General features: G+C 38.9%; 2 protein-coding genes across 6 annotated transcripts in view; one reads left to right on the top strand and one right to left on the bottom strand.

Annotated features, from left to right (window-relative positions):
• FAM25A (family with sequence similarity 25 member A) overlaps positions 1 to 19,625 on the top strand; it is a 46,621-nt gene extending 26,996 nt beyond the window's left edge. The window contains exons 4-5 of one of the 5 annotated variants that reach the window (XM_059900664.1): positions 2,762 to 2,871; positions 19,324 to 19,625. In XM_059900664.1, coding sequence (XP_059756647.1) covers positions 2,762 to 2,844 — 83 coding nt within the window. In that variant the 3' untranslated portion in view covers positions 2,845 to 2,871; positions 19,324 to 19,625. Of the gene's footprint in view, positions 1 to 1,844; positions 2,188 to 2,761; positions 2,872 to 5,129; positions 5,483 to 18,314; positions 18,400 to 19,323 lie in introns of those variants that run through there. The other 4 variants (XM_059900667.1, XM_059900666.1, XM_059900669.1 and 1 more) reach the window with 4 other exon arrangements.
• The window catches only part of GLUD1 (glutamate dehydrogenase 1), a 38,869-nt gene that overhangs the window by 3,862 nt on the left and 13,884 nt on the right, over positions 1 to 21,123 (bottom strand). Inside the window, exons 2-11 of the mRNA XM_059900662.1 lie at positions 20,359 to 20,439; positions 19,771 to 19,826; positions 18,556 to 18,619; positions 13,894 to 13,988; positions 8,974 to 9,153; positions 7,596 to 7,733; positions 6,051 to 6,188; positions 5,639 to 5,719; positions 4,304 to 4,427; positions 3,420 to 3,511 (exon numbers count right to left, since the gene is read on the bottom strand). Of these exons, the coding sequence (XP_059756645.1) occupies positions 3,420 to 3,511; positions 4,304 to 4,427; positions 5,639 to 5,719; positions 6,051 to 6,188; positions 7,596 to 7,733; positions 8,974 to 9,153; positions 13,894 to 13,988; positions 18,556 to 18,619; positions 19,771 to 19,826; positions 20,359 to 20,439 (1,049 nt within the window). The remainder of the gene's footprint in view (positions 1 to 3,419; positions 3,512 to 4,303; positions 4,428 to 5,638; positions 5,720 to 6,050; positions 6,189 to 7,595; positions 7,734 to 8,973; positions 9,154 to 13,893; positions 13,989 to 18,555; positions 18,620 to 19,770; positions 19,827 to 20,358; positions 20,440 to 21,123) is intronic.

The raw sequence follows: 21,123 nt of genomic DNA, 5'->3' as shown, positions 1-21,123 counted from the left end.
TTTAAGAAACCACCTGCCAATGCAGGGGACACAGGTTTGAGCCCTGGTCTGGGAAGATCCTACATGCCGTGAAGCAACTAAGCCTGTGTGCCACAACCGCTCTAGAGCCCGCGAGCCACGACTACTGAGCCCACGTGCCACCACTGCTGAAGCCCGTGCACCTAGAGCCCATGCTCCGCAGTAAGAGAAGCCATCGCACTGCAACGAAGAGTAGCCTCCACTCACTGCAACGAGAGAAAGCCTGCACGCAGCAACGAAGACGCAACACAGCCAAAAAATAATAAAGTAATAAAAAAAAAAACTTAAAAAAAGAAAAAGAGAAACATATGGGTTAAGCTTTGTTTTGTTGTACCAAGTTAGGAACAGGAAAACTTGCTTTACAAGTGGAATACTGCTATTGCTTTCACCCACTCATTCATTCACCAAACATTTACTGAGTACCTACTATGTTCCAGGCACTCTTCTAGGTACTGGGGACACAGCAGAAAACAAATAATGAAAATTCTCTGTTCTCCTGGAGTTTATATTCTAGTTAGAGGAGACAGCATATAAAAAACCAAGAGGCTGAGTGAGATCACCAAAATTTTGAATTCAGACTGAGAAGTGGTTCAGGGACTGAGGACTTCCAATGTTAACAGGGTGCAGGGATGACAGGGATCAGCAGAAGGACTGGTGAGTGAAGCAGGAAGAAAGCCAGGAGGATGTGGTGTCCTGGGAGCTAAGAAAGATTTCCAGGGGGAGTGATCACCTGGGAGCAGTGAAGTAAGATGAGGACTGAAAAATGACCACTAGGTTTGGTGATGCTGCCACCACTGGTTACCTTGACAAGAACAGTTTCGGTGGAGTGGTGGGCAGAATAGGAGGTTTGAGTATAGAAGAACCGGGGACAGAGTATACACAACTCTTAAGGAGGTTTGCTATACGGGAAATAAAAATAGCAAGACCTGGAAGGGCAAGTGGGATTAAGATTTATATTTTTTAAGGCAGCATTTGTTACATTGATAGGAATGACTGAATAGAGGGAAAACTGATGATGCAAGAGAAAGGGGAAGGTTTGCTTGAGCAGTGCATTTGAGAGACTGAAAACAGGCCATCCAACGCCCAGAACAAGACTCGGGCTGAGATGGAAGCACAAAGAGTTGCTCAAGAGTACAAGACAGGGTACAGATACCAGGACCTGGGTAGATGTGGAAGTTCTCTGACTGCTTCACTTTTCTGTGAATAGATACCAGGTCATGAACTGGACTGCAGGGAGAGAAAAAAAGAAAAAATATGATATAATTAACCAAGAGAATGAGAGAATGAATGGAACAGGGAAAAGTAGTTTAACTGCTGGGCAGCTGAGAGCTTACTTTAAGTTTGAAGAGTCAGCAGGGCCTCCTGCTACAGTGGAGGAATGGAGGGGGCAGAGAGCTGGATTTCATCAGGGTTCACGTGTTAACAAGGGGGTGTGAGGAAGCAAAACAAGACCAGAGAGTGACTGTAATGATGGTCAATGGAATTTAAGTGAAGACAGGTGTGATGAAGGACAGTGAAAAGATGATCAGGTCAATGATGTAGGTCCTGGCAGGGCCACAGCATGGCTGGGGAGGGGGAAACTAAAAGCAAGGAGCTGGGGGAAAAAACTGGTTTTTCAACTGACACTTATTACAAGACTCCTGCAATAGGTAAGTCACTAAGAGATGAGAAATAGCATTAAAGTCTAAAATTAGAAGCACCGAAAGCATTTGAAAACTGGAAGACTGATACATTGGGCAAAGATTATTTTAAAAAAGGATAAAAATGAAAGGCATCACGGCTCTGTCTTCCTAACCAATTGGCTGTCCTCTTTACTCCCTCTCCAGGTTTCAGTCTGATTGACTATGTGGCAGGCATGTGCTGGGACATGGGGCGACCACAGGGAGGAGCAAGAATCCCATCTTAAAGCCGCAGCAACAGCAGGGCCTATAAACGCACTAAGTTACTTGTGATGGAAGGATGGATGAAATGCTGGCAGGCAGAGAGGACTTTCAGGAAAAGCCACTGAGATGTGATACTCAAGCAGGGAGTGGGTGTGGGTATTCCAGAAGGAGGGACCAGAACTAAGACACATGGTTCTGGGAAAGAGGAAGGTTCTTTGAGGAGAGTTACCCAGAGTGGCAAAAGCATCTTTTCTCCTTCAAAACAAAACCCTTAACATTTCCCCATGTTGCAATATAGTCTTAAATTATTTCCCATGACTGAATATTTCATAAGAAGACATATTATCACTTAGCCATTTCCCTGCCCCCCTCCACACACACACTGGATTATAAAATCAAACCTAATTTTAAAAATGACTGCAGGGCTTCCCTGGTGGCACAGTGGTTGAGAGTCTGCCTGCCAATGCAGGGAACACGGGTTCGAGCCCTGGTCTGGGAAGATCCCACATGCCGCGGAGCAACTAGGCCCGTGAGCCACAACTACTGAGCCTGCGCATCTGGAGCCTGTGCTCCGTAACAAGAGAGGCCGAGATAGTGAGAGGCCTGCGCACCATGATGAAGAGTGGCCCCCGCTCGCCGCAACTAGAGAAAGCCCTCGCACAGAAACAAAGACCCAACACAGCCATAAATAAATAAATAAATTAAATTAAAAAAAAAAAAAAAAAGGTACTGGCATTGGCACTGGTAAAACGCAGTGTCTCCTGCTAGTTTATAAAAAAAAAAAAAAAAAAAGACTGCAAACACAGTTCCAATGACATCATGCACGGACTCATTCCTCTCCTTTAAAATTGTTTTCTTAGGATTAACTTCCAGAGGTGACGTTATTATAAGTGTCAAAGGGCAGGAACTCTTTAATAAGTCTTCGGCATTGTCATCAGAATAAAGGTACAACTGCTTCACAACAGACATGGTGAGTATAAGATCCATTAATTGTTTATGCTAGTTTAATACATTAAAGAATCCTTATTTTAATTTATATTTCTTTAACAACGAGGTTAAACATTTTTTTCTAGGCCTACTTCCTCTGATTCTTTTCATGTCACCTGCCACTTACTGGTAAAGAAATCCTCTTTGTAACGTGTATTAATATATCCTGTCCATAGCTAATTAACAACAAAAAGCTTTTCTCATCTGTTTTCTTTGACTCTTATTTGTGTCCATATAGTAATTTCAGTTTTTTATATGGGTCAATCTAATGTTTACTTTTCAATTCTTTCCATTTCTCTAAAGCTTAAAATAGTTAAAATACACAATAACTCTTCACCATTATGTTAGAATCACTTGAGTCATCTGTATTGTAAAAGTAGAACCATGAATTATTTCAAACTAAGGTTCTTACTCCATTTTTAGAATGTAAGGAAAGAGGAAGTCATATAACTGTCGTGTTGATTACCACGCATTAATCCCATTTAATATAGCTGGCCTGACCTAAAGAAGAGAGCAGGCAAGCACACTCACCGATATCCTGTCTTGGAACTCTGCTGTGGGTACAATGGGAATAGTTCCACCATGCTTTCCAAATTTCCTTTCCAAACTCTCTTGAACAGACACTATAAAAAACCAAGAGACGAAGATACGATATTACTAGTAGAAAAAAAATGAAGTAGAAACAAAAGTAGTCCCAAACTATATCCACAGCCCCAAACACTAATGACATAAAACCTTCAACACTAATAACATAAAAGCGTTATTCACTTAAATCTCAGTTAAAAGGAATAAAGCACTTTGCCAAATTCCTATATAAATGTGAATTTAGGTCACTGCTCTGTTTCCATAACACCCATTAGCAGGGATTTTCCTTGGCTCTTTTAAAAAGAAAATGCTGAGGGAAAAAGGAATGGAAATCGATGGAACACTTCACCCAGATTCTCAGAGTGGGCTCAGTAAAGCTCAGCTGGAGGTCTTGGTCTTATTTCAGCTTGAGGAAAATTCTAGTGTTAACTCTGGAGCCTATTCTAGTCAAAGACAAAACAGTATTCTCATCAGAAGACTCAAAAAATTCTTGACAATAGATAGGGCTTTACCAAAAGCAACCTGAGAATGAAATGGATGAGTATCAACAGGAGCTCCTGGTTTAAAATGATACTCTTTATACTATTAACTTAGAGATTAGGTTCTGGGAACCAGAACATACTTGCAGAATAAACATTGGAATATAAATATATTCCAGAGAGTTAATATAGTGAATACCTATAAAGAAATTGTATCTCATGAGTCAGAATAGTTTTCTATTCTGAGATTAAACAAAAAGGAAATTAGCCCTTTTATTAAATGCAGGCTTTCCCCAGACTTTTAGATGGCTCAAAAGATTACTTTTGCAGAAGAGGATAATCAGAACTTACTGAGCAAGTGGTAGTTAGAATCCCTTTCATATTTGAAGGTCAAACGGCCATAGCTGACATGATTCAGATTCTTCAGCCACTCAAAGTAAGACACTGTCACTCCTCCAGCATTCAAGTAGAGATCCTATACACAAAAAAATGAGGACATGATGGTTTTAATAAAAGCTTACAATGAACGTGAGCTCAGTTTTAATATCAAAGCAGATTAAGCTTCAAGCTTCCCAAATGTATTTTAGATAGTATCAGAAATTTTGCACTTAAACAAACCCCCTTCCCAATACATCTGAGGCTTTTCTCCCTTTGGGGAAAAAAATAATTTATTGGTTTATTAATCAGCAAGCATTTGATCAGAGGTTTTAGAGCCTCTTCTCCACCAAAAAAATTCTGACAAAATTGCCTGCCCACTAACCACTGGTTTGGATGGTCCAAGGGTGTCTCGCCAGAAGATTAGTGTTTACTCTCCCACTACGTAAAGGCAGTCTATTTAAGTTAAACTGAATTTAAGTGCTTTCAGCAAAAGCAGTTCTTCAAAATGCATCACAAGTCCACACTAACTTCTAACTTCCAATGACCTTTTGGTACAGACCCCATGCTTAACCACTGAAAAACTTAAGCACATGTTACTCATATTAGCTTTCTGAGTAAGACAACAAGGGACATTTGAAAGTTAGAATAGTACTTCTAGCACATTATACATTTATATAACTGGATTTAAGAAGTCTAAATACATACTCAAGAAAGAGCCTGAAGTTGGAAGAAAACGTTCAGGTCCAATATAAGACAGACTTATTATATTAACCACACTTCTACTTTATTTTCTTAAAAGCAAAATAAAGGGACTTCCCTGGTGGTCCAGTGGTGGAGAATCTGTCCTGCAATGCAGGGCACGCGGGTTTGATCCCTAGTCAGGGAACTAAGATCCCACATGCTGCGAGGCAACTAAGCCTGCACACCGCAACTACTGAGCCTGAGCGCCTCAACTAGAGAGCCTGCGTGCAGCAAACTACAGAGCCCACACGCTCTGGAGCCTGCGCGCCACAACTACAGTGCCCACACACCCTGCAGCCTGCGTGCCACAACTAGAGAGAAGCTCGCGAGCCACAGCCAAGAGCCTGTGCGCTGCAACAAAAGATCCCGCATCCCGCAACTAAGACCCGACGCAGCCAAAAATAAAAAATAAATAAATATAAATAAATTTTTAAAAAAGCAAAATAAAGATGAAGAATTCATCACTAAGGCTTGGGAAACTAACAATCCTCCTCTTCCCCCAGTTCCCTGCAAAAGACAATTATGATTCCAAGTACATATAAAATCTGGCAAACGTAGATTACTTACTGGAATAACCATGATGTTCCTCTCTAGGAAAATCTTATCAGCTTCTGGAGTTGTCGGTCCATTGGCACCTTCAGCAATGATCTGCAAGAAAGTCACATAGAGTCACATTGAGAAATGCCAATAACACCGTCAAATCCCCTCCAGCTGAGCTCAAGAGATGTGTGGGGGAGGGGGCTGTGGGAGAGAAGCAAAAATCCCACTTTAAATTGTATGCGTGGGGAACTGTCTGGCCAAAAAGTTTATCTGGGTTTTTCCATAAGATGGTAACGAACCTGAATGAACTTTTTGGCCAACCCAATACATCCCAATAAAGTTGCTTTCTTTTTTTAAAAAAAGAGGAAACCCATTAGAGCTTTTCTATGACTCTCAGTGTCACTCCACATTGCTAAGGTTGAACCCATCATGCTGTCACCTTGGCTTTGACTCTGGGTGCATTGGACTTGGTCAGCTGCTTCTCACTGGCAGCAGGGATCAATATGTCACAGTCCGCCTCCAAGATGTTCCCTTCATAGATCTTTGCTTTGGGGAAGCCCAGGATTGTTCCATGTTGCTATAATTGATTGAAAATCAGAATTAATGGCTGCAACAGAGTTTAAATGTTTATGTTTAATGCCTATGATATGAAGACTCATTTAGTAGGAGGTCTTTTAGTTACATTAAAAAAAATAAGCAAACAAAATGAAAAGACAACCCACAGAATGGGAGAAAATACTTGTAAACGAAGCGACCAACAAGGGATTAATCTCCAAAATATACAAACAGCTCATGCAGCTCAATATTCAAAAAAACAAACCCAATCAAAAAATGGGTGGAAGATCCAAATAGACATTTCTCCAAAGAAGACATACAGATGGCCAAGAGGCACATGAAAAGATGCTCAACATCACTAATAATTAGAAAAAAGCAAATCAAAACTACAACGAGGTGTCACCTCACACTGGTCAGAATGGCCATCATCAAGAAATCTACAGACAATAAATGCTGGAGAGGGTGTGGAGAAAAGGGAACCCTCTTGCACTGTTGGTGGGAATGTAAATTGGTACAGCCACTATGGAGAACACTATGGAGGTTCCTTAAAAAACTAAAAATAGAGCTACCATATGATCCAGCAATCCCACTCCTGGACATATATCTGGAGAAAACCATAATTCAAAAAGACACATGTACCCCAATGTTCATTGCAGCACTATTTACAACAACCATGACATGGAAGCAACCTAAGTGTCCATCGACAGATGAATGGATAAAGAAGATGTGGTACGTACATACGATGGAATATTAATTACTCAGCCATAAAAAAGAATGAAATAATGCTATTTGCAGCAACATGGATGCAACTAGAGATTATCATACTAAGTGAAGTAAGTCAAAAAGAGAAAGGCAAATACCATATGATATCATGTATATGTGGAATCTAAAATATGGCAGTCTAAAAAGGATGAAATAATGCCATTTGCAGAGACCTGGATGGACCTAGAGATTGTCATACTGAGTGAAGTCAGACAGAGAAAGACAAACATCATATGATAATTGCGTATGTGGAATCTAAAAATGGTACAAATGAACCTATTTACAAAACAGAAGTAGAGTCACAGATGTAGAAAACAAACTTATGGTTACCGGGGGGGAAGGTGGGGAGGGATAAATTGGGAGATTGGGATTGACACATATACAGTACTCTATATAAAACAGATAACTAATAAGGACCTACTGTATAGCACAGGGAACTCTACTCAATACTCTGTTATCACCTATATAGGAACAGAATCTAAAAAAGAATGGATATATGTATAACTGATTCACTTTGCTGTACAGTAGAAACTAACACAACACTGCAAATCAACTATACTCCAATAAAAATTAATTTAAAAAAAAGCAATGCAAAGATTTCAATAATACTTATTTCAACTTTACAACATTCAGGTGGTCAGACTGTTCAGATATTACATTAACATACCAATTTAAAGTCTTCCAGTTCCTTTGGGTCAATACCATCTGGATTCCATATGCTCCCATCAGATTCACCAACACCAACACATTTAGCACCAAAACGATGTAAATATCTCATAGAGTGCAGGCCCACATTACCAAATCCCTGTGAAGAAGAGTTGTACATGAAACAAAAATCAAAGTCCTAGCACAGATGATAAATGTCATATTCTGACCAATACAGTTCTGTTGGTTTAGAAGTAATTCTCAAAATCCTTTTGATAAAAGAAACAATGTCTCTCTTCAACAATAAATTTCTGTTTCGGAATGTGGAACCCAACCCTTTGTCCTCTGTGATAATGAGTCCTGAGGACATTCAGTGACATGCAGCCTTGCTGGCCTATAAAGAAACGGTAGTTGATGCCAGCGACGCTACCTAGGACTTCAGTTCCTGATGACCAGATGTCCTGTGGTCGTGAAAAGATAAGTCAGTAATTGGGAGGGGTATGGGTTTTATTTTAAAGTAGGATTCAACTTAATTTTGATTCATCTAAGTAAACTAATTAATCAAACACCACACGAAGTTGAAATTTGGATCATTGTGTAAACCTTTCTGTATACACATAATAGTTTAAGAGATGTCCCCTTCTGGATACAATTTCAATTTAAATATCAAACAAAAGAAGTTGGTGATAGTTTCATATGTTTCTGAGAGATACTTGGTTTAGTCACATGAATCTTACCAAGGTTCAAAAAATAAAGGATGTATTACTCTTCATATGTCCATTTTAAAACTTAAGAGATCCAAAGAATCAAATTTTAAAAATTGCAAATCTAGGGGCTCCAATCGAGGAGGAGTACAAGGATGTGCAACTCACCTCTTCCCATAAATACATCAAAAATACATCTACAAATGGAACAGTTCTCACAGAATACCTACTGATCACTAGACCTCAAATACCTGAAAGGACAAGAAAGATCTCCATATAATCAGGTAGGAGAAAAGGGAAAAAAAAAAAAAAAAAAAAGGAACTGGGATGGGACCTGTGCCCCTGGAAGGCAGCTATAAAAGAGGAAAGGTTCCCACACTTTGGGAAGCCCCATCACCGGTGGGAAGATCAGAAAGGGAGCTTCAGAGGCTCAGAGGAGAGAGCAACAACTGGTTTGTGGAAGTTTGGGATTAGCAGATGCAAACTATTATATATAAGATGGATAAACAACAAGGTCCTACTGTACAGCACAGGGAACTATATTATAACTGAATCACTTTGCTGTACAGCAGAAATGAACACATTACAAATCAACTCTACTCCAATAAAATTAAAAAAAACTGCAAATCTTAAAACACTGAAAAACTTATTATTACATGTGTATCAGTCATTCTTTAAGAAAGCAAACATTTTTACCTGAACAACAAATGTTTTATCTCCAAATCCTGGTGTCATTCCTAAAATACTCATGTAAGAAGCTTCATTGATGAAGTTTTCAATCCCATGGAAAACTCCCCGACCAGTAGCAGAGATCCGTCCGTGGATTCCACCCTGACTGATGGGCTTACCGGTAACACAGGCATGGGCATTAATATCCTGCAAAAAAAGGGCAAAACTTAAAAGATGAAATGTCAACATCAATTTCTATGATGAACCAACATAAAGCAGCGTTAAAGTGGAAACACATTCTCATTTAACTAATATGCTCATTAGGAGTGTGTGTGTGTTTAAGGTATACTTTCATCAATAGGGATAAGTCTCACCTTTTCAAATTTCTGTTCCTAGAAAATATATAATAAAGTAGACTATTTTCTGATGGGAGAAACAGGGTTTTTAGGAATTAAACATCAAGTAAATACAAATAGCAGTATCACAAAAGTAGAGATAGTTCAGCTTAAAACTATTATTCCTTCACCAAATGTTTAAGCCCTACTAAGTAAGGGTATACATGTCACCTGTAGTTGTCTTAAAATTTATCATAAGACTTGAGCATGTCACCAAAACAGAACCTAAGATAGGAAGAGCCATTACGGTGTTCATGGATGGGAAGACTCAACACTGTAAAAATATTTTTCTGCCAAACTAATCTAGAAATTCAATTAAGTGTCACTTTTAAAAAAGAACTTTAAAAGATAACTCAAGTTCACCTAAGAGTGGATTAACAAAAGTATTCAAGAAATAAAAAAGAAAGAAAGAAAACAAAGTAACTAAGCTTTGCAGGGCAACTAGAATACCTATCAAGATAAAAAGCCATTAATCCAGAAATTCTAATTCCATACTATATATACAATTGTATATATACAAAAAATTGTGTATATATAGTATGGTATTACTGGAGTTAAAAAAAGGGGTACACGTGGGTGAGACACAGAGGACCACGCCCATGGGTCAGCAGAGCAGCTCCTGTAGTAGCTGTTAGCTCTAAGAAGCTGAGTGGGAGAGTAAGTCTTCTCCATTCTGTACTCTCTGAATTGACAGTGTACATGTATTCTGGTTCAGAAACAAGTATAATTAGAAGGAAGAAAGGGGCTTGGGAGGGCTTCCCTTCCAAGGGATAAACTGGAAGCAACCAGTTTAGCATACTATAAACTGTAGCAACCAGAACAGTGCATAATAGACAAATCTATTGTCTTCTGTGGGACAGGAGAAACTAGAGACAATCTTATTGTATATAGGAAATCAATATTAAATACAGGAAGCATTTTAAGTCAGTGGCTAAAGTATGGACTATTTAATAAATTTGTTGAGGCAATTTGCTACCCATGTGAAACAAGATAAAGTACCTTACTTCATATCATATTCCCTACCCCCCAGTGTATGTTCTAGCCGGATAAGTTAAAAACTGACTTTAAATAAGAACTTTTAGAATTGTATTAGCTGTATCATTACCAACAAAAAGAACAAAAGTAAAAAAACCAAAACAAAACAGTCTAGTAAAGTGATTTATGGAGTTAGTAGTTTTCCCACAGTTTTCCTTCATGAATAGTTAATGCTTATGAATACAGAATTGCAAACCAAGTAAGTGCCAAATGCTTTTGAACAGAGAAAATGCAAATGCTGGAGCTGACAGCAATCCTGTCTGAGGTCAGGCACGGTGCCGGTTGGCTGGCTGGCTGCCTGCGAGATGCCCAGCATACCTAATTGTTTTGGAAGCCTGGGCCCGGGTGGAGAACTCGCTTGCTCTCCAGCACCCAAACTTCTGGGCTAGGCAAAAGGAGCTGCGAGTTCAGGTACACGTCTGAAAACAAGAAACAAAAACTGCGGCTTCTTACCTTAGGCTCTGATTTTGTATTTCCTATCACTTTAAGGACAGTCTTTTACCAGTGTTTAGTCCAAGGTTTAGTTGGCAGGGCCTCACAAAACTTTCTTTTGTCACCTTTGGGAGAGAGCTACAAATAACAATGTACTGCCCACTGTTTTGTACTATTCAGTCTAATGCCTTGCTTAAAAAGAATGAAAGACCATAACCAGAGCTCATTTAACATAAGAAGGTGACATGGAAGAGCAACCTTTTGGGAATGGCAGTCAAAACCAAAATTCTTTGAAGTGTCTCATACTGCTCCTGTTTTATTTCAGGGGATTTGCGGAATTTACCTGGTTTAGTGTTTATAAGTATTTATTTTTTATGCTTACTGAGGGCCAGTTATAATTATACTGTCATTCACGTAATCCTCATGACTGTCTCATGAACTAGGTGCTATTATTATTGTTATTTTACATATAAGGAAAGTGAGGCACAGAGAGCTTAAGGCACTTGCCCCAGGTCACAGAGCTGGTATGTGAAGGAGCCAGTCCCAGAATCCAGGGTGTCTGAGTGTGCTCCCAACTAAACACTACATCACCCCCCAGGAAATGAGACAAGCCTAAATTCCTCCATTAGATGCCCCCTTCCTTCCTTTTAGAGGAAACAATATTCCTCCTCTTCTAAGGCTTATCTTTCCACTGGGGCCCTTAAAAGATGAATCTGTGGCCAACACCAATCAACATGCCAAGAACAACAAAAACCTTTCTCTTTAGACAACAGGCACCTTTCAAGCTGTCTCCTCTCTAGCGCCATTTTTCTTAAGTGAGGGCTACTCTTCATGCCCCACTTCCCTCTCAACACGCCCCTGCAGTCTGGCTCCAACCTCACTATTCCAATCTAGTTGCTGAATTGGCCTCTTCTCAGAACCACCCCCTCAGAACATCCACAACGCGAAGCTCTTGGCACTTCTCATTCTTTTCTAACTAATTGTTCCTTCCCTCCACCCCCCAATCACTCTTCTATCTGTCCATTCCTCTCCAACTCTATGGCAGGCCAATATCATCTCTTTTGGGCTCCTGTGTAGTCTCCTGTCCCCAACAATCCCATTCTCTGCTGCACAGAGTGAAGCTTACTGTGTCACACACCTGCTTACAATTAGCACTTCACTGGCTTCCCTCTGTTTTTAGGACAAAGACCAAAGTCCTTGCTGTCGCCTACAAGGTAGGAATCTGGCCCGACTCTCCTCTGCTGGCCTCTCTCACGCCTGCCCTCTCTACCCTGGCCACCATAGTTTTCCCTCAGCCTCTCAGGTTCACCTCGTTTCACATCAGGACCTTTACCCAGGTGCTTCCTTCTGCTTCCAACCCTTGGCCAGTGCCACTTCTGCTGGTTGATGTGTACTCATCTTTCAGAGTGCAGACCAGAAGGTTACATCTCAGGGAGGCTTTTCTGATCCTACTCCAGAGACGTGGTCAGGTCCCCAGCACTCTTCATAGCATCAGACCTTTACCTTCTAGCCTTTACCCCAATTGTACTGAACTCCTTGCTTGCACTTTAAGCCTCCCGTGTAGTAAGTGCTCTCTCTATATTTTTAAAATAAATTGTGAGCAGTTAGGGTAGGGGGTCCCTGGAGGAAGAGAACGAGGCATGGCTTTCTTGACATGAGAAGCCATTTTGATATCAAAGCCTGTCTACAATGCTTGTACTTGAACAGGTCTCAATAATTAATGATCTTAAGGGAACAGAAGAATGTTATCAAGCAAGAGAAGTAACAATAGCCAAGATAATTTATCAGTTGTAAAGACTCCCAGTTCTGTTTCAATGGTAAAGATAAGCCTGAAGTGCTCAACCTTCAGATCAACTGGAACCTAAGGGATGATGACGATGTTGACTTTTTCTGATCTTAGTGACTTCAATCAACTAAAGCTTGGACTCTGCCAACCACCCAAGTCCTTTCATGAATATGCAGGTACCCTTAACTTAAAACTTCCCCAATTTTGCTGTTCAGGGAGACACTGCTTTGGGAAAGACCCCAGTGTTCTCCCTACTTGCTGCAAGTAATAAATCCTACTGATCTTTGGCTTGGTTGTGTCTTTTGGCTTGACACCCACCAAGAGGTGAACCCAGTTTTTGGGTAACAAAATGTCTTTTCAACTCACTTTCTCTTCCTACTCCTTAAGTGTTTTTCAAGGTTCCATCCCTTTGAAGGACGAAGTTAGTTGTTCTTCTTGTGTTCTGCATTAATGGCACTACTTCTGCTCAGTCCCCAGACTTTAAGTCCTCCTGGTTCTTTCTGACTCAACCCTATCCTTTTCCTTGGTCCCATAGATGCAACCCAGTCCTGCTGAGTCTACCTCTGTCATGAGCCAATGCTTCTCCCCAGCCCTGTCGCTACCGGCTGTGAAGACAGACACTGACACTGTGGAGGCCATCTCTTTGCTCCAGCCTAACACTATTGCTGGCCCCTCTCCCCTAAGGAAGGGTCAGCATCAAAGGCTCCCCGCTGACTAGCAAGTAAAATAAAAACACTGGGACTTGATTATTTTTCTACTCTTTCACTTACTTCATCATTCTCTTACCACCTTTCTAAATGTGCCTTATCTTCAGACAATCTGAGCTCTACAGTTTCCCCTCCTATCCTCCAAATCTTCATGTTTAAATTCTATCCATTTTCAATGTCCAGCCCTGACCAAATACCTCTTCCAGGAAGCCTGCTTTTAGAAACTCTCCACCCTGCTATTACATTATCTCCATACCTTATCTGCTTAATGTGTCTTAGTTCCTTTGAGGGAAAAGCGCGAATTGAATGCTTCCTTATTTCCCTTTTACTGTCTTGTAATGTATCCTGCCCTGGGAGGTGATCTTTGAGGGCCCATCCCAGCGGTCAGGATAGGGTTGCATATGAGTAAAAGCTCAATCCAAGTTCACTGCATTTATGATATAAGATAGACAGAAGTAATATATAAAATCACGATATGATTAAAGGAGAGGAGAAAAACCCAGTGAATTCTCCTCTTATACATATCATCATTTGAACTGTTATTTCTGGTAGATAGCAAATGAAGCCCTCAGAGCTTTTGGTGGGTACTCACATAGTGCCCTATGGTGCTAGCATAGGTGTCAGCAATCCAGGACATCTCCCGCTCGCCTGTGCTCATGTCTGGGGCAGGCACATCAATGCCAGGACCTGGGGGCATAGGGAAAGGGCATCGCACCAGTTTTTAAGATAAATGCATCTCAAACACATTGATCCTTGCCATTCTCTATAATAACAAAGCTACCATGGCTAGAAATCTTTAGATTTCATCTAGGTTACTAACTCAAGTCATAGAAATACTTATTAAATGTTTCATTACAAAATTTACAGATACACAGTGTTACATGATAACTTCTCCCACTGGTGTTCACTTGCTATGTGAAATTAGCTATGCACAACTGATCAGCCACTCAACAGACTTCTGAATGTTGCAAGCATAGGCAAACCAGTTTAGCCTCTCTTGACCTCAGTTCCTTAAACTGTACTTAGAGATAACAGTACCATAAGGAGGGCTGTTATGGTTAGAAAGTTTATGTGTATGAGACAGCACAGTGACATACTTGCTTACTGGGGGTGTAAGCCCTCCTCACCAAGTAGAAAAAGGGAAAAGACACACTGCTGAAGTATTATGTTAAGCCCCATAATACCTTTATCCATGACATAATGCTGCTTTGACCTATTATTCAAAGCTTACTCTGTACAGAAAGTTTTAGGCCTTGACTTTCAGTTCCTCAGATCAGCAAATAAAAAGTTTGAGGATAACAAGAAGCTAGCCCACAGGCAGCAACAAGTGCCAATGACAGCACTAATGCTGATGTCCAGTGAGATCTCAGATGGAAATGTATTAAATGGTGCCCACTCAAATCTGTAAAGGCAGGAATACACAGAAATATACCCATCAAAACAGTAAGAATACAATACAAAACAACCTAATTATTTAATGGGTCATCTATACAAAGAAATACTATGCAGCCATTACAAAGAATGATGTACATCCATGTAAATGACTTGGAATCATCACCAAAACATACATGTGGGGAAAAAAAGCAGGTTTCATATAGCATCTATAAGTTCCCATTCGTATAAAATTCTCTTTATATATACCGATGTATAATAACTATACATATTTCCATGTGTATATATGTATGCAGAGGTTTAGAAAATATGCACAAACTTTTTCACTATGTTTAGATTTCAGCATTGTTTATAACTTTCTATATTGTTTTAATTATAAAATACAAACTCGTTATCTTTATAAAAAGAAAAACACAACTTTTAAATGATTAAACTATTGTCTCCCAAATTAAGTTCTTTCTAAGAGCTATACTTGAGTTCTTCCTATAATTATTACTTTTAATCAACAGAATAAGGTCCATTCTAACATTCTTCTACATTTTAGGGGCCCAGGCCCTACATATGTACTTCTTTATACAAGTTGTGATGTAACGATACAGGATTGGTGTAAGACAACTTTGAAGTGGTCAAAGTTTTGTTTTTTACACTCTTGCTCCCGCTTCCGTACCCAACCTGTAACTCTCCTATGTCCTGGTACTCTTTTCCTTAGGCATCTTACAAATATCAAGAAGTCTAACTTCCCCCAACCCACCCTCACCCCATACAGCTTTCCTGCTTGGAACAGTTAATGCCATATTCTAGCCTCATCCTCTGACAAAAGGGCTCCACTGTTCCATTGGCTCACAATTCCCATTCCTTTACAGTGACATACCTCAACTGGAGGGTAATACAAGTATATTTAATCATATTGCTTTTCTCCTAAGGTATAAATGACAAATTGCTCCCACATCTCTTTAGAGGTATCTACAAAAGTATTATGCTTGTTTTCAGCAATATCAAGGTTAAATAAGCTTGTTGCCTCAAATAACAATTCTATTTGGAGAAGGGCAAGTTTGAGGTATGTACTCTGTAAATCAAAAATGTATGATAATAAATTGTCTTTCAAAAACAATTATTAGTCTAGATATGCTGAAGTCAGATAGCTCCCCCTACCCAAAGCAAAATCACAAAATATTATTAGGCTTGTGAGTTTTCTACTCCATACAAAATCAATATATAGGGATGCACAGATTATAAACAATTCCTGGATTACAGGTAAATTCTCAAATACCTACAGGTATGAAAGTCCATCCTTTTAAAAACAGGTAACTACCCTTAGGAAAGTTAAAATGCCATCACTCAATCCCATAACAGTATAAATAAGATAAAAAATTGGCTGAAAAAAGCAACTGCTTTCACAGAACATGAATGTAGGGGTAAAGCTAAGAGGGTAATTTTGGTGCATAGAGATATAGCGGATGAAAAGGGAACTTCACAGTTTACAAAGGTGGTATCTAAACTCACATAACAGAATTAACACCCTTGCACAAACTAAGAAAGAAGAAAGAAAGAAAAAGAGGAAGGACCACTTCTCAACTCATTCTATGAGGCTAGTATTATCTTGGAATCAAAGACTTCTTAAGAAAAGAATACGGCAGACTAATATCTCTTAGAACAGTATCAGAAAGAATAAAATACTTATGAATAAACTTAACAGAAGTAGTGTGAGACCTGTACACACAAGCCCCAACTACTGAAGCCCGCGCACCGCAACGAAGAGTAGCCCCCGCTCGCCACAACTAGAGAAAGCATGAGCCCAGCAAGGAAGAGCCAACGCAGCCAAAAATCAATAAATAAATAAATTTAAAAAAAACCCAAACAAATAAATAAATAAATAAAATAAAATGTACGTTTTAAAACAAAAACAAATGGAAAGACATTCAGTGTTCATGGACTAGTTTAAAGTGGAAAACAGAATAAGGTATGAATGTTCTCCGTTGGATGAAAAGTGGCATTGTTGGAGGGAAAAGTGGGGTGGTGGTGGTGGTGGGATGAATTGGGAGATTGGGATTGACATGTATACACTGATGTATAAAATATACACTATATATACACTAATATGTATAAAATAGATAACTAATAAGAGCCTACTGTATAAAAAATAAAGCAAAATTAAAAAAAAAAAAAAGGTTAAGATGGCAACACTCTACAAATAGGTCTACAGATTCAAAGCAACCCCTATCAAAACCAGAGCTGACTCTTTTTTGCAGAAATTGAAAAGCTGACCTTAAACTCATATGAAGTGACAGAGCTAGGACCCAGATTCAGGTCTAACTCATAATCTGAAACTCTGGAAAGGGAAGTCAGAAAATAACTGAAATGACATCAGTTCCAAAGGTTTGCTCAGGAGTAGTTTTGTGCCCTAGAGAGGGAAAGAATGCCAACTGCATCCCTCTTATGCTACAAAGCTTTCTGGGCCCAGATGTCAGTTTAGCTGCATGGTGGCTTTTGCACATAAGCAAAGAAGTCAAATTGCTAATATTTAAGTTTTCAGTGTTTCAATGAATCATTTTTTAACCTTTGCAATTACAGGGTTCTTGTCAATATAGAGAAAATTAAGCTGGATATCCTCTATATATGGACAATAAATACAACTGAATAAAGTCTGAAACCACTCAAGACTATTAAGTACGTTTGATATTTAAGCTAAGAGTTTAAGCTAAGTTATGATATAAAAAATTATGAAGGCTATCAGAATTAGTAGATATTTCTGTGAAGGAGGTAGTTATCTCATTAACTAGTGCTACCCCTGTACAATGACTGTGTAAGTAAAGCTCACAGCAGTGCCAGGGAGGATGCATGCCAAGAATCCAAATGCCTTTTAAATTATAAAAGACAGGACAAATCTAGTAAAGTTCTAGTGTTACTTAAAAGGGGCAGATTTCAAAATAAGGATATAGTAAGTTCACAGGAACTTGTCAACAGTGAGAAGAATACTGGGGAAGGAAAACAAGAGGGACAGGAAAACAGGAAAAGTAGATTTTCTTTCCTATTTTAGTCAGTCTTCTTAGTTTTAACTATTGTTAAAGGGGCAAAATTCTATTAAATGATTTTTCTTTTTAAAGCAAATCGGAATCTTTCTAGGACAAGAAAATAAATAGAAAGACAATTTGCTTGAAATTTAAAGATTAAATAATAACTATATATTACAGAAAAGAATATTCACATCTCATACACAAAATAACGTATGACATGGATAACAGTGCGATAGAAAATCAAGAAAATGAAGATCAGTACCCTCAGAAACTTAGTCCGAGTAACAAACATTAGGAGCCCCAGGAATCCTTAAAATCAGCCAGTGATGGCACAGGGAGTCATCAGCATGAGCCTCCACACCTCCCAGCCTGTGCCCACTGCTTTGACGCGAAAGGCCTGCTTAAGCCTCCAATTCCAAACAGCATCAGTTTTCTCACTGCTTTCACAACAGGATTACTCTTGCAAAACTACTTTTTGCATATTAAAAATTGTTTATAATGCAAGCATTATTTAGTTCCTAAAGTCTTTTTGGATGTCACAGTTGTGATTGTGCTTGTTGTTCAATGCTGTTACACTGATCAAAAACCTTTATTATGTCTGTACAAGGAGAAGAGGTGGAAGTGACCTCTCCTGGTATCCACACTGTATACTGAGAACCTGAACTTTTCTATTAGAGAGGTGTCATGAACAGGCCCAGGTATGTTCACCATGTTTAACACAGAACCCAATTTCTCAAAGTAAGAGGACAAATCTCTCCATGCATGTATAGACAAAAGCAGGAGTTTAAATTAAGACAATTACTTTTTAGATGTTCCCACTCTGTGGAAATCTACATGGCAATACATACCAATAAAGCCCTTCTTTGCCAGCTCCATGGTGAACCTCCTTGTGATCTTTTCCAATTCATTATCCTATAAAGGAAAAAGGTGAAACACAAACAATAATGAAAAAATAATTTTTGATAGAAAAACCACTTGTGGAGATAATAGTTGCATCCTATTTTCTACTTATAGGACATTTTCATATATCTTCTTGTGTAATCTTCAGAACAATTCATAAAGTAGGTATTTCCATTTTAAACGGAAATTAAATTTTAAATTTCTGAGAGACTAGAAATTAGGTTACATAAGGAACAGGTAGTAGCACTAAGGCTCAAACCTGTTCTCCTTGTATTAATATAGGATCTTATGAGCAATCCTTATGGTGTATTTTCATTTAAATTACAAATTTAAAAAATAAAATCATATACATTGTTCGTATACAGGTATTTATTCACATAATTTACTTAACTTAATACAGAGGTTAATTAGCAGCTTAAATTAACTTGGAATTGAAAGGATAAATAATAAAATTTTTACCAAACTAGTTAAGATATGTCACTAGAACCTTGGGATCCCAACATAAAAATCTCAGAGCACAGTTATATTTATATTATAGTCGTATATAACACGCATGAATATAAATGCTTAAGAATATGAAGGTATACTAATTATACTAATTACCTTTTAACCAAGAAAGAAAATGAAAAAGGACACTGATGTAAGTAGGTGACCTTTCATATGGCAAAACACTCAATGAGTTAACTATCTGCTTGTTTTTCCATTACTTTTAAAAGCAACAGGACGACTTCCCTGGTGGCGCAGTGGTTAAGAATCCACCTGCCAATGCAGGGGACACGGGTTTGAGACCTGGTCCAGAAAGATCCCACATGCCGCAGAGCAACTAAGACTGTGCGCCACAACTACTGAGCCTGTGCTCTAGAGCCCACGAGCCACAACTACTGAAGCCCACGCACCTAGAGCCTGTGCTCCGCAACAAGAGAAGCCACCGCAATGAGAAGCCCGTGCACCGCAACGAAGAGTAGCCCCTGCTCACCACAACTAGAGAAAGCCCACACGCAGCAACAAAGACCCAATGCAGCCAAAAATAAATAAAGAAATAAAGAAATTTATAAAAGCAACAGGAACCATTAATCTCACTGGTATAGGGGATACACAGAAGTCCAGTAATTTCAAGTCCTTTGTAAATGCACCATGTGCACTAATGTCACTTTGATACTTACGGTATAGTTCTTGGGATTGATCTTAACACCAGCTTTGGCACCCCCAAATGGCACATCTGAAAGAGAAGGCTGAAAGTTATTCCATATAAAGGCTAAAAGAATTAAAAAGGCAGAAAGCACTGTGTAATGTTATAAAAGTATGATACTTTTAGCTTTAGTTTCAGAAAATTCAATAAATAAACCCACAATCTCTTCTAAAATGCTGTACCTTAAAATTCTAGTGAACAGAAACTAGACTAGGCAAATTACAATGCATATATAATCAGTGTGCTTTACTATTTCTAAAATGTAATGGCATATTTATTTTCCTTTTACTATGATTTGGTCTTATTTACAGAGTATAGAAAGGGATTTAAACAAAGATCTACACTTAAGGAAAATTCAATTAGTTCCTATAAAGTTCCCCATTAAAAAAAAAAAAAGACTAAATCTTAATTAAGACTAATTGAAAAATGATATAAGTCAAACTGTGCAACCTAAAAACAAAAAAACCCCACTTCTGATGAGGTATATTTCTCTAACAACCTTGTATGCAAACATATTTCCCCAAAGAGTTCTTATTAGGTAGCGGCAAAGGAGACCACTTACCAACCACTGCACACTTATATGTCATCAGAGAAGCCAGAGCTTTTACTTCATCTACACTCACATCAGTGCTGTAACGGATACCTGGCGGTTTAAAAAAAAGAGGGGGGTGAGAAAGAAGGGGATGTATTTAGAACATCCTTCTGGCATGTTGAAAAAAAAATGCTAGAAACTGAAAATGTCCACACTTTTTATGGTTATTTTCAAGAACACCTAAAGTAGCTTATGACTAAAGAGTCAATAGGGGGACTTCCCTGGTGGTCCAGTGCTTAAGATTCCATGCTTCCGCTGCAGGGGGGCTCGGGTTCGATCCCTGGTTGGGGAACTAAGATCCCACATGCCGTGTAGCTTGGCCAGAAAGAAAAAAAAAGAGTCAGTAGGAAAAAAGCTGCTAATTAGATACCCAGAAAGAGCGACAGAATGAGCACTGAATTTGATTCAAGTATTTTCATATTTAAGAGAATAAAATTGGTGAAGTTCAGTGTTCGCTTTCTGGTATGAGTAGCATCAAGTAGGGTTTCTGGGGATTTCGAGATAAGATAGCCCTGTCCTTCAGGGACTTATAACCCAGTGAGAAATAACAGTAAATATGATTTCACAGACGAAAATTACCTTCAAATGAATGTTTTTTACACTTTCAGGGAGGCAAGTAACTCCATGGAGGCTTTTCTTTCTTTTACTTTTTGCTTTAGGTGACTTGGTAGCAGACAGTTCAAGAATTTTGCTATAGGCAAATGGATAGTTAACAGGCTTGACAGTTTCAACTTG

Source organism: Balaenoptera ricei, chromosome 16, assembly GCF_028023285.1.
Source record: "Balaenoptera ricei isolate mBalRic1 chromosome 16, mBalRic1.hap2, whole genome shotgun sequence".
NCBI classification, from domain to species: Eukaryota; Metazoa; Chordata; class Mammalia; order Artiodactyla; family Balaenopteridae; genus Balaenoptera; species Balaenoptera ricei.
The sequence above is the reverse complement of the archived record's forward strand: the minus strand, read 5'-3'. Positions and strand labels throughout refer to the sequence as shown.